This window comes from Dendropsophus ebraccatus, chromosome 3, assembly GCF_027789765.1.
Source record: "Dendropsophus ebraccatus isolate aDenEbr1 chromosome 3, aDenEbr1.pat, whole genome shotgun sequence".
Taxonomy (NCBI): domain Eukaryota; kingdom Metazoa; phylum Chordata; class Amphibia; order Anura; family Hylidae; genus Dendropsophus; species Dendropsophus ebraccatus.
In genome coordinates this window covers 139785998-139799897 of record NC_091456.1, presented here as the reverse complement: position 1 = coordinate 139799897, position 13900 = coordinate 139785998, and the positions used below count along the sequence as shown (strand labels likewise).

General features: G+C 44.9%; 1 protein-coding gene across 3 annotated transcripts in view; it reads right to left on the bottom strand.

Annotated features, from left to right (window-relative positions):
* POC5 (POC5 centriolar protein) overlaps positions 1-13900 on the bottom strand; it is a 39167-nt gene that overhangs the window by 22428 nt on the left and 2839 nt on the right. For all 3 annotated transcript variants that reach the window (XM_069962774.1, XM_069962773.1, XM_069962775.1), the window contains exons 2-3: positions 8638-8721; positions 4626-4770 (exon numbers count right to left, since the gene is read on the bottom strand). In XM_069962774.1, coding sequence (XP_069818875.1) covers positions 4626-4770; positions 8638-8721 — 229 coding nt within the window. The remainder of the gene's footprint in view (positions 1-4625; positions 4771-8637; positions 8722-13900) is intronic.

The window sequence follows — 13900 nt, the reverse complement described above, 5'->3', positions numbered from 1 at the left end:
TACTGTAGTCCCTGCGGCCTCCTCCTCCACAGACCCGGGACCTCCATATCTGGCCGGGAGGGGAGCGTGTGTGTGGAGGTGAGAGGAGGAGGAGATGTATGTGCCCTCCTGCTCCAATCACCTCCAGCTGCACCAGTCACCCCCCAGTCCCCTCAGTGTCCCCCCAATCCCCTCATTGTTCCCTCAGTGTCCCCCCCCAGTCCCCTTCAGTGTCCCCCCCCAGTCCCCTTCAGTGTCCCCCCCCCAGTCCCCTTCAGTGTCCCCCCCGTCCCCTCATTGTTCCCTCAGTGTCCCCCCCGTCCCCTTCAGTGTGTCCCCCCCAGTCCCCTTCAGTGTCCCCCCCGTCCCCTCATTGTTCCCTCAGTGTCCCCCCCGTCCCCTTCAGTGTGTCCCCCCCAGTCCCCTTCAGTGTCCCCCCCCAGTCCCCTTCAGTGTCCCCCCCAGTCCCCTTCAGTGTCCCCCCCCAGTCCCCTTCAGTGTCCCCCCCAGTCCCCTTCAGTGTCCCCCCCGTCCCCTCATTGTTCCCTCAGTGTCCCCCCCGTCCCCTTCAGTGTGTCCCCCCCAGTCCCCTTCAGTGTGTCCCCCCCAGTCCCCTCATTGTTCCCTCAGTGTCCCCCCCAATCCCCTCAGTGTTCCCTCAGTGTCCCCCCCAGTCCCCTCAGTGTCCCCCCAGTGTCCCCCCAGTCCCCTCAGTGTCCCCCCAGTGTCCCCCCAGTCCCCTCCCAGTCCCCTCAGTGTCCCCCCAGTCCCCTCAGTGTCCCCCCAGTCCCCTTTAGTGTCCCCCATTGTCCCTCCAGTGACCCAGTGTCACCCCAGTCCCCTTTAGTGTCACCCCAGTCCCCTTTAGTGTCCCCCCAGTCCCCTTTAGTGTCCCCCCAGTCCCCTTTAGTGTCACCCCAGTCCCCTTTAGTGTCACCCCAGTCCCCTTTAGTGTCACCCAGTGTCACCCCAGTCCCCTTTAGTGTCCCCCAGTGTCACCCCAGTCCCCTTTAGTGTCCCCCATTGTCCCTCCAGTCCCCCAGGGTCACCCCAGTCCCCTTTAGTGTCCCCCAGTCCCCTTTAGTGTCCCCCAGTGTCACCCCAGTCCCCTTTAGTGTCCCCCAGTCCCCTTTAGTGTCCCCCAGTGTCACCCCAGTCCCCTTTAGTGTCCCCCAGTCCCCTTTAGTGTCACCCCAGTCCCCTTCAGTTTTACCCCAGTCACCCCTCATCTATACCTGTACTACTACACCCCTTATCCACTATACCTCCACTACTACACCCTACGTAGATGGAGGCACAAACATGATTTCCTATACTATATGGGGCCTCTGTTACACTGGAAATCAATACAGTTGTTGTCTAAAATATTAAAATAGTATCTGATGCTGCAGGGAGAAAATGTTCTGTTTATTTAGCAAAAAATTTTAAAAAATCGAGATTTAGATCGAGAATCGTCAAAAAATTTAAAAAAAAAAAATCGAGATTTTATTTTTTGCCCATATCGCCCAGCCCTAATTCAATGTAGTGTAGTGTGGTGTAATGTAGTGTTTTTTACGTGTTTTTTTTTACAGTAAGTATAAAAAAAAAAAAAACCTACGCCAAAAACTGCGTTGCTGATAAATGCCGCACTTATGTGCGGCACTTATCAGCAGACCGTGGCAGTAGGATACAGAAAAAAAACACCCTATGCCAAAAAGGAGGAGTTGCTGATTAGCAGCGCACTTTCATGCGATGCTGATCGACACTCAGCGGCGATAGGGTGCGGAAAATAGAAAAAAAAAAATTGGAAAAAAACCCAAAAACCTTTATTACATACTGAACATCCCTATAGTTGCTGATAAGTGTATTACACTTATCAGCCGCTAGGGGGCAGCAGAGCGCAAGATCCGAAAAAAGACAACGCTGGAGCCGAAAAAAGCCGAACGGGACGTCAAGGAAGGAGCCGAAGACCCGACCAGAAGACGAGGACGCCGCGAAACCGGAAGACGCCGATCAGGACCCAGGGACAGGTGAGTAATGTACAAATACCTGCTCTGGACCCCTCAGCTACCTAGCTGAGGGGTCCTGAGCAGGTATTTATAACTTTTGGGGACTTTGATCGCCGTGAACGGCCGTTCACGGCGATCGGGCCGGTGGCACTGTGACCACCATTACTTTTTACAGTAATGGCGGTCGGTGCCGTCCTCGGACAGCACCGACCGCCATTTTTTCCGGGTCACCGATGGCCCGGAAAGGTTCTGATCGCCGATATTGGCTGATCTGAACTGATAAGCCAATTGCGGCGATCGTCGGCATGGGGGGGGGGGGGTAACAACCCCCCCATGCCGACAGGGAGAGATGGCCTGCAGTGTATTTCTGCAGGCCATCTCTCCCGATCGCATGCGGCCGGACCGCGGCACCCTCTTAAAGGACCCGCGTACCGGTACGTCATGGGTCCTTAAGTGACAGTGATCCATGACTTACCGGTACGTCATGGGTCCTTAAGAGGTTAAGAGCATTGCTCTGGTTTAACCTCTTAAGGACATAGGACGTATGCGTACGTCATATGTCCTCACTTGCACTTCAAAGCGGGGCCGCGCGGCGGCCCTGCTTTGAAGTCCCGCGATCCCGGGTGCCGCGAGTAGCCCGGGACCGCTGCTATTAGCGGGCACGGTCTGATCGCCGTGCCCGCTAATTAGCTAATCGGAGGCAGCTGTCAAAGTTGACAGCTGCCTCCGATTACCGGAGGCAACGTTTCCCTGGGGTCTAGTGGGGGAGATCGCTCCTCCGGGACCTTGTCCCGGAGGAGCGATCTCCGTTACTGATGCCGGCCGGGGACGCGTCCAAGATGGCGCCGTCCTCGGCTCGGCACTCGTTAGTTTTCGGCTGCAGCAGCCGAAAGCAAACGAGTGCCGATCTCATGGATCTCTGCAGCATATCTATGCTGCAGAGATCTCAATGAGAGATCCAAGTGTATATACTAGAAGTCCCCCAGGGGGGCTTCTAGTATATGTGTAAAAAAAAAAAAAAAAAAAAGTGTTGTTAATAGTAAAAAGCCCCCTCCCCTAATAAAAGTCTGAATCACCCCCCTTTTCCCAGGTTTTAAATAAAAGTAAACAAATAAATAAATAAACATGTTTGCTATCGCCGCGTGCGTAATCGCCCGAACTATTAATTAATCACATTCCTGATCTCGTACGGTAAACGGCGTCAGCGCAAAAAAATCCCAAAGTGCAAAATTGCGCATTTTTGGTCGCATCAAATCCAGAAAAAATGTAATATAAAGCGATCAAAAAGTCGTATTTGCGCAATCAAGGTACCGATAGAAAGATCACATCATGGCGCAAAAAATGACACCTCGCACAGCCCCATAGACCAAAGGATAAAAGCGCTATAAGCCTGGGAATGGAGCGATTTTAAGGAACGTATATTGGTTAACAACGGTTTGAATTTTTTACAGGCCATCAGATACAATATAAGTTATACATGTTATATATCGTTTTAATCGTAACGACTTGAGGAACATGCATAACAAGTCAGTTTTACCCCAGGGCGAATGGCGTAAAAACACATTTCCCCCAAATAAAAGAAATGCGTTTTTTTTTTCAATTTCACCACACTTTGAATTTTTTTCTGGTTTCGCAGTGTACTTTATGCAAAAATTCAGCCTGTAATTGCAAAGTACAATTAGTGACGCAAAAAATAAGGGGTCATGTGGGTTTCTAGGTGGAAAAATGCAAGTGCTATGACCTTTTAAACACAAGGAGGAAAAACCGAAAACGTAAAAACGAAAATGGGCCATGTCCTTAAAGGGTTAAGAGCTCCCTGAACTGGGTGGAAGCGCGAGTGGAGGAGGGGCATGGCCTGCATAGCAGGGTCTACAGCCCTGTACTCTGACCCAGGAAGTCTCCATCACCTTCCAAATCATAGCAGATCCACTTCAGGCTGAGGCTTGCATCAGGGGACAGGACTGTGGAGGTAATCTCTTCATAGCTGTAACCCCTCTCCTCAGAGAGTGCTGCTATACTGTGCCCACATCTGTCCTGCTCATTCCTTCATGCTCCCTGCAGTCTCTGTCAGCCCTTGTGTTTCCCATCCTCTCCATTACTGTACAGTAAGTTATAATATCACATTCTGCTGTTTCTGAATGTTTGTTTCATCTGTTCTACATGTTATTCAGAATAATAAATCATTATTTTTGGGGTGTGGAACCAATTGTCTGCATTTCTATGATTTTTATGGGAAAACTGGCTGTGGTTTAAGAGAGGATTTGGATTACAAGCGCAGTCCCAGAACGAATTATGCTCGTAATCCAAGGCACCACTGTGTATATTGTAATAATAATTATATATATATATATATATATATATATATATATATATATATATATATATATATATATATATATATATATATATTTATATTACACACACACACACATATATGTGTGCGTAGGGGAGAGGGGCCCCTTACAAATTTTTGCTGTGGGGCCCCATGAATCCTACCTACGCCCCTGGCCAATGTTTAGTGATCCTTAAAAACGTAGAACCAAGTTTTATTCTGAAGAAAGAACATAAGACACCAATTCTGTTACCATGTTATTTATTTCTAGAAGCATGGCCATGTAACATTTCTAGTAGTACATTTATGTAGCAGCATGATATTACCTGGGATTTGCTCTTGCACAGCTTCCTGGAGACTGGAGAACCTGTCACTTGTGGTTTGTTCAGCAGTCAGTTGATGCTCCCTGAGGAGATGCGGCCCAAACTTAGGAGTTACCACAGCATAGCGGAGAAGCTCGTCATATTCATCCTGTCACAAAAGAGTCAGAATAATAGTTGCTGCTTAAGCGTGTAATGAAACCAGGAGATGGATGTCATTTCTAGGACAGAATTCTCCCTTCTTTCAAGAACATGTTCACATTAAAAGTATACATTAGACAAGTAAACTACAGGCCCTCTTAACAAGCTGCAAAGATGGAAGCCGTGGGTGAAGGACAAAAAGATACTGTTGTAAATAAAAGGTAAATAAAAGGGTTAATTAAGACCAATTATAAAAAGCGTGAAGATAAGATTTTTTTTTTTTATTTAAATAAATAAAATGAGTAAAAGAAAATATTATGAAAATAATGCCAGTCACTGCACTGGATGCCCACTCAGCCCAGAATACAATACAATTTTCTGACTTCACAGTGCTGCACCTCCCTACATATTCTCCTTTATCTCGGTCTACCACCCTACCCAGGCTTTACATTTAGCTAACATTCTCCATAATCCAAACCTTTTACTCCTGTCTCCAGGGCTTGTGCTACACCAGTTTATTTGTAAAGTAATATTCCTGACATTCACAGTGTTAAAGGGACTTTGTACCCACAATCTGAACCCTCCAAACCACTTGTACCTTCAGATAGCTGTTTTTAATCCAAGATCTGTCCTGGGGTCCGTTCGGCTGGTGATGCAGTTATTGTCCTAAAAAACAACTTTTAAACTTGCAGCCCTGTGTCAAACTAGCGTGGCCTATAGCAGTGCTCCTCAATTCCAGTCCTCAGGCCTCACCAACAGGTCATGTTTTGAGGATTTCCTTAGGATTGCACAGGTGATATAATTATAATCAGTAAATCAGGTATTATCACAGGTGTTCTTTGTATGGGATATCCTCAAAACATGACCTGTTGGTTAGGCCCGAAGACTAAAATTGAGAAGCACTGGCCTAGAGTGTCCGTGCCCTAACCTTGCACCACCCCTCCTACTCACCCTCTTCATCATTAGGAATGCCACTGGCAGGATTTTTCCTATTCCTCTGCAGTAAAAACTGCACAGGTGCTTTAACAATCCAGCCCATGTGCAGTGTTCACACAGCTGATGAATAGGAGAAAGTCTGCCTGGAGCATTCCTAATGGTGAAGAGGGCGGGGAGGAGGGACAGAGAGGGTGTGCCAGCCTAATGCATAGTAACTCTAGGCCATGCCAGTTTGGCACGGGCTGCAAGTTTAAAAGTTGTTTTTAAGGACAGTAACTGCAGTCACCTGCTGAACGGACCCCAGGACAGATTTTGGATTAAAAGCAGCTATGTGAAGGTACAAGTGGTTTTGGGGGGGGGGGGGGGGTTCAGATTGTGGGTACAGAGTAACTTTAAAGGAGGGCATGGTCTTGGTGGCATTCTGGTCACAAAAGTGACAATGTAGCCTAAGGTTGCATTCACACGTATAGGATCTGCAGAAGATCTGCAACAGATTTGGTGCAGATCTGATGCTGTGCATGTTTTTTTTTTATTGCAGAAATCAGTAGTATAAGCGATTTTAAGAAACTCTGTAATAGGTTTCATCAGCCCAAATAGCCTCTTTCTGTCCTCAAGAAGCAATCTCCCAGCCTCCCCCCCCCCCTGACTTCTTATCTGTGCATTATCAGGCAAACACGTCTTCATTACAGAGAAGCCAGTGAAGACGGGCTCTGCTCTCTCCATTGTAAGCCTATGAAGGGGGGAGGGGCTGAGGGAGATGAGGGAGCAGGAAGAGGTGACATGAAGGTCAGCTGTTTGTAGACTCTCTGGGCACCTAAAACGCTAAATTCAGGTGTCAGAAAGGTCAGTACTTATCTATGAACTTACTGAGAGAAGATTGCAGGGTGTTGTGCTGTGCAGGACTGCTCCGTGCTCAGTCACTCCTAACAGCCCCTCCCCTCTCCATAGCCACATAATGGAGACAGAAATCCTGCTTCATTTGATGTGAGGGGGGAGGCTGGGAGATTGCTTTTTCAGTCCAGAAGGAAACTCTTTTAGTACATAAAACCTATTACAGAGTTTCTTAAAATCGTTTGTACTGTTGATATTTAATGTTTTCAGAAAAATGACCCTGAAATGACAGTTACGCTTTAAGCATCCCTAAGGTCCCATTCCCACATTTACTATCACAATAATCGCAGCAACATTACACGGCTTTTGATGAAAAAAGGAGGGCATGGTCTTGGTGGCATTCTGGTCACAAAAGTGACAATGTAGCCTAAGGTTGCATTCACACGTATAGGATCTGCAGAAGATCTGCAACAGATTTGGCGCAGATCTGATGCTGTGCCCAGTTATTTAGATCAAATCTGTTGCAGATCCGCAGCAGAAAATACAGTATGTGTGAAGCTACCCTTAAAACATCTTTTAAAAAAAATCTTTTTAGGCAGACCTATCACATTCCCTAACTGGTCTCAAATCCTTTTTGCCAACCCCTCCCTTCATTTAACCCTTTAAGACCAGGCCAAATTTCATTTTTGAGTTTTCTTTTTTTCCCATCATCGTGTTTAAAAGGCCATACTGCTTGCATTATTTCACCTACAGACCCCCATGAACCCTTATTTTTGGAGCCAGTAATTGTACTTTGCAGTGACAGACTTATAAATAAAACACAATTTAAAAATTCTGTTTGTGTGTGTGTGTGTGTGTTTACGCCATTCGCCCTATGGCAAAACTGGCATGTTATCTATGTTACTCAAGTCGGTATGATTACAATGATAGCCAACTTGTATATAATTAACATCATTTTTTGCGCCCTGATCTGTACTTCCTATCGTTGCCTTGTCTGCGTATATGCGACTCTTTGCTTACTTAATAAAACTTTTCTGGATTTGATGCGACCAAGAATGCACAATTTTGCACTCTGGAATTTTTTTGCACTTACAATGTTTACCATGTGAGATCAAGAATGTGATAATTTAATAGTTCGGGCGAATACGCACGCGGCAATACCAAATATGTTTGTTTATTTATATTCATAAAATGGGAAAAGGGGGTGTGATTAAAACTTTTATTAGGGGAAAGGGCTTTTTATTAATTAAAAAAAAATTCACATTAATTAGAAGTCAACCTGGGGGACTTCTAATACAACTACACTGATTTCTCATAGAGATCTGTGATCCGTCCACAGCGATTGGACTGTACCCGCAAACTGCCACGCTCCCTGGCTGTTAGCAGCTGAAAGCACCACGGTTCAGAACGGGGTCGCGGCACGACCCCCCTCTGAACTCCCCAAGCGGAGCCAAGACGTACAGGTATGCCCTGGGTCGTCTAGTATTTAAATCAACTGTCAGAAAGTTATATAGATTTGTAAATTAATTCAATTAAAAAAGCTCAAGCCTTCCAGTACTTCTCATCCTGCAGACCTATCACATCAGGAACTGTCCAGAGCAGGAGAGGTTTTCTAAGGGAATCTATTACTGCTCTGAAAAGTTCCTGACACAGACAGAGATGGAAGCAGAGAGCACTGTGTTAGATTGGAAAGAATACACCACTTCATGCAGGACATACAGCAGCTCTAAAGTACTGGAAGACATGAGATATTTTAATAGAGGTAACTTACAATTCTGTATACCTTTCTGACACCAGTTCATTTGAAAAGAGTTTTTTTTTTCCTCTCCAGAGTACCCCTTTAACACCATGTCTCACACTCCATAGCTGTACATAAACCTACATGAGCTAGTCACCAAGCTGTACATATATGTGATCTACTCTGTTTAATGTAAAAGATGGCTGGACCAATGCACAGGACTAGCACTTTATAACTCCTCATAGATTGTAAGCCGTTTTGTTTGTATATGTACCCACTGTACAGTTAGCCCTGCAGAATATGCTGGAGCTATATAAGTTATGATTATAAATATTGCAAACTTTAAGAAACAACTCTTTCCTTAGGTGTTACCTGGAAATCTGAAGACACTGAGCTGCCATGATCGGAATCTTTTGGAATGATGGGGCTTCTACTGTTCTCCTCATCTGAAGACATCTGTACAAAACATCAAACCTCAGAACACTATTCTGATAGAGACAATTAGACTGATGACGTAGAAGCTTCACTTAACAGGGTTTTACTGAATCAGAAAAACAGGGCTGCTTTCCTCCATAAACAGCACTAAAACTCTCTACGTTTTGTGTTGTAATCAGAGAAGAGCAAAAGCAGAGCATGCAGCATTTGATTACCCTTGGCTGAAGAAGTTGGATGCAGCCCTAAGGCTGCCTAGAAAACATGGATAGTCAAAGGCTGTATGCAGGTTTTCCAGGATTCCCCTCGGGCTGCACTAGACAGAGTGTCTGTGCATTAGACTTGCACTGCCCCTCCATCCCTCCTCCCCGCCCTCTTCGCCATTAGGAATGCCCCTGAGCAGGATTTTTTCTATTCATCCTTTGTCAGAACACTGCACAGGTGCCTTAACTATCCAGCCCACGTGCAGTGTTCACACAGGTGATGAATAGTAAAAATGCTGCCAGGAGCATTCCTAATAGTGAAGAGGGCGGGGAGGAGGGACGTTGCAAGTCTAATGCACACACACTTTAGGGCCCGTCAATTTGACACAGGGCTGCAAGTTAATAAGTTGTTTTTTTAGGACAATAACTGCATCACCCACCGAGCGGACCCCAGGACAGATCTTGGATTAAAAGCAGCTATCCAAAGGTACAAGTAGTTTGGGGGGGTCAGATTGTGGGGGTCACTTTAAATCTCCATCTACTGTTGTAACCTTTAACTTTGAGGGTTCTTTCACACATATAGGATCTGTGGCAGATTTAAAGTGTCACTGTCGTGAATTTTTTTTTTGCAGAAATCAATAGTCCAGGCGATTTTAAGAAACTTTGTAATTGGGTTTATTATCCGAAAAATGCATTTTTATCATGAAAAAGCAGTTTGAAGCTCTCCCCCCTGTCTTCATTGTTCTCCTATGGAGAGAGCTAAAGAGAAGACCAAAACAGGACAACAAAGAGTTAATCTACAAATCCCTCACCCGTTATCTGTTCTGACCATCACCAGTGACCTCCCTGAGCTCGGATTACAGCTGTCACCCAGCTCCGTGCCTGTAATCCTCTGTTATCTGCTTTCTGCTGCCGGCTAACTCCCTCCTTCCTCCTCCCCCCTCCCCTCTCCCTAGAACAGACAGGGTACGTCTCCTGCAACAAGTCACAATTTTCAGATTTTTCAGAGTGGATGAAAAAGAGGAAGGAGGGGGGGGGACCTGGGAAAAGGCTTTTTACATGCAGATAATGGCAGATTTGGCTAATAGACCCAATTACAAAGTTTCTTAAAATCGCCTGGACTATTGATTTCTGCAAAAAAAAAAAAAATACGACAGTGACTCTTTAATAGTGTTCAGTCATTTAGTTACATTGACATCTGCAACATCAAATCTGCTGCAGATCCTGTAGGTGTGAATGGATGCTAAGGGTGCATTTTTCTTTTTTACACAAACATTCGGATTGAAATCTGTGGAAGCCATGCCCCCTGTTTTGCCCCAATGGTTGATAATCCTGGCAATATTGCATAGCTTTTTGGGGGAGAATTACAATCCAAATGTTTATGTGAAAATACACCCTAAGGCTGGGTTCACACTACGTATATTTCAGGCAGTATTTGGTCCTCTTGTCAGGTCCTCATAGCAACCAAAACCAGGAGTGGATTGAAAACACAGAAAGGATCTGTTCACATAATGTTGAAATTGAGTGGATGGCCGCCATATAACAGTAAATAACGGCCATTATTTCAATATAACAGCCGTTTTAAAATAACAGCAAATATTTGCCATTAAATGGCGGCCATCCACTCAATTACAACATTATGTAAACAGAGCCTTTCTGTGTTTTTAATCCACTCCTGGTTTTGGTTGCTATACAGCCTCAAATATACGTAGTGTGAACCCAGCCTAATGCTGTACAGACCTCTTCTCAGCAGCTTCCTTCTTATCACAGATGGAACAGGAAGAACAAACTTAGTGGTGAGGATGAAAACTGCAGGATAGTATAAACCGTTAAATTGAAAAACTACAAGAGAGTCATTTTCTGATGCAACATTCTCTTTAAAGGGAACCATTGTGCATGATTGTGCTGATATGGTTCCTTGCTGCACAGTATAGATCTATGTGCGTCTGCAGCGCTAGCTTTACATTGGGGGAAAAGGTTTTTTCCGGCGTGTGATGCTGGGAGAGGGGTGGGAACTAGTCATCTAGGTGGAGAGCTGCCTGTGACTAGTCACAGCTCCCTGCCTGTCAGCCTACTCTGCAGGGAAGATTGACAGGCAGAAAGGCCACTAAAGGGTCTCCTTGCCTGTCAATCATCCCCACAGAGTGTGTCATGGGTGAATCCCTTTTCCACCATGTAAAGCAGAAGTGGCTGGTATACTCGGGAGCTGCACATAGATCTACATTATGTAGAGATGAGCGAACCTCGAGCATACTAGAGTCCATCCGAACCCGATCGTTCAGCATTTGATTAGCTGGGGCTGCTGAAGTTGGATAAAGCTCTAAGGTTGTCTGGAAAACATGGATACAGCCAATGACTATATCCATGATTTCCACATAGCCTTAGGGCTTTATCCAACTTCAGCAGCCACCGCTAATCAAATGCCGAACGATCGGGTTTGGATGGACTCGAGCATGCAGCTGGGAACCATATTAGTACAATTGTGCTGATTGGTTCCCTTTAAAGGGGTTATCCAGTGCTACAAAAACATGGCCACTTCTTTCCAGAGACAGCATGAGTCTTGTCTCCAGTTCAGGTGCAGTTTGCAATTAACCTCTTAAGGACAGAGCCAATTTTCGTCTTGCATTTTAGTTTTTTCCTCCTTGTGTTTAAAAAGCCATAGCACTTGCATTTTTTCATCTAGAAACCCACATGAGCCCTTATTTTTTGCTTATTTCTTTGCGCCACTAATTGTACTTTGCAATGACAGACTTATTTTCTGCATAAAATATGCTGTGAAACCAGAAAAGAATTATATGAACGGTGAAATAAAAAAAAATAAAAAATTATTTTTCTTTGTTTTTTTTTTTGTTTTTACGCCGTTTGTCCTATGGAAAAACTGACATGTTATATATGTTCCTCAAGTCGGTTCGATTAAAACAATATGCAACTTGCATAACTTTTATATTATTTGATGGCTTTTAAAAAAATAAAACCTTCTACAGCAAAAAAACGTTCTCTAAAATTGCTCTATTACCATGTTTATAGCGCTTTTATCCTTTGGTCTATGGGGCTGGTTGAGGTGTCGTTTATTGCGCCATGATGTGTTCTTTCTATCGGTACCTTGATTGCGCATATGCGACTTTTTGATCGCTTTTCATTACAATGTTTCTGGATTTGATGCGACCAAAAATGCACAATTTTTGCACTTTGACAGGTATTTGCGCTTACGCCGTTTACCGTGTGAGATCAGGAATGTGATAAATGAATAGTTTGCGTGCTCTAAATTAATAGATCGGTGCTATATTGCTTTGGTCTGCTGCAGACCATTGCAATAGAATACCGAGCCGGCACCTACAAGATCAAACTTGATTTAGCTCCGAAGGTACTCCTATTTCACCCCCCGAATTGACGTCGGATGGCAGGGCGATACCTCAATTGGTGCACATCACTTTACTGATTGCTTTACGGTGTTTGTTCACCAATTGGTTATTGCCTAATGTACCTGACCTTGATTTGGTAGTGGCACAGAAGAAGTTCTTTTTTGGTATCGATAAGATAGATACGGAGAGGCATAAAGACTCTGGTACGAAGAAATTTTTCCAAAAATGGAGAATCTTTATTTTAAAGCATTATGATCCGCAGGCAATTCATGACATAGTGAAGCCATTTCAGTTCACAAAATGGTACTGTATGGAGTCATTGAAGGGTACCTTAGGGGCCTTACAACTTCCACATTGATGTTCTTTCTTTGTTACCTTGTTCTTACTGACCCCTTTTACTATACTGCGCTGCGAGCACTTTTTACGGTATATGATGACCACTCTGTACTATTAAGGGTCTCCCCATATGTCCTGATGCTCTTGTTACAATCCCCTTGCCGGCAAATGTTTCTTTTATATTCCTGTTTTATATGTGGTGCAATGTTTGTGTCTTGCATGGCACCTTATTGTTTTTGGCTATAACTTATAAATCCAATAAAAATATATAAAAAAAAATAAAAAATACCGAGCAGGGATCAGCGTCATTACGTTGCTGAGGGCCAGCCCGGTAAGACCAAGGGATCCCCCTCCGCGATCGCATGGCGGGGGGGATCCTGTCATTAGACACCAGGGATGGGCTGCATTTAACACTGTTAGATGAGCTGTCATGTTTGACAGGTGCATCTAACGGTGTTAATTAGCGGGAGCGGCGATCGGGCCAGTACTGCAGATAGCAGTCGGGATCGCAGCAGTTCAGAGCAGGGTCGCGGCGCGGCCTTCTCTGAACTCCTCATGCAGGCATGTGCCGTACGGGTAAGGCATATATCCCTAAGAGGTTAAAGGGGTTATCCAGCGCTACAAAAACATGGCCACTTTTTCCCCTCTCTTGTCTCCAGTTTAGGTATGTTTTGCAATTAAGCTCCATTTACTTCAATGGAACTGAGTTCCAAACCCCACCCAATCTGTAGACAAGAGCGGGGGAAAAGTGGCCATGTTTTTGTATCGCTGGATAACCCCTTTAAGTTCCATTCACTTCAAAGGAAATGAGTTACAAAACCCCACACAAGCTGGAGACAAGAGTGGTGCTGTCTCTGGAAGAAAGTGGCCATTTTTGTATAGTGCTGGATAACCCCTTTAAGGGGATGCCTAAAAGCATTTCCACGCTTGCCTACTTTGGTCCTTGTGGTTGGAGACTTGCATTGTGACTTCTGTTTTTCTGTTCCAAGATAGAAGCCGAGGGGCACCGTTAATACACAGGATTGGTGGTAACTAGCTGACTGGTAATTGGGAGGGGTTTCCTCACTGCTGTAACCTCCACTGATCATAGAGGGGGCTAGGGTTTCCTCCCACTAAGGATGGGTCAGCCCGCCTCCAGACTGGGCCTGGTGGTACAGTCACTTTAAACTGTCAGATTTGTCCAATGACAAAAGGCATCTGTTATATAATGTAACAAACAGGGCTGTGGAGTCGGAGCTAGTTTTGGTTGGAGTCGGAAAAAAAATGAACCGACTGACTCTAGCTTTAACAAAAAATCTTACA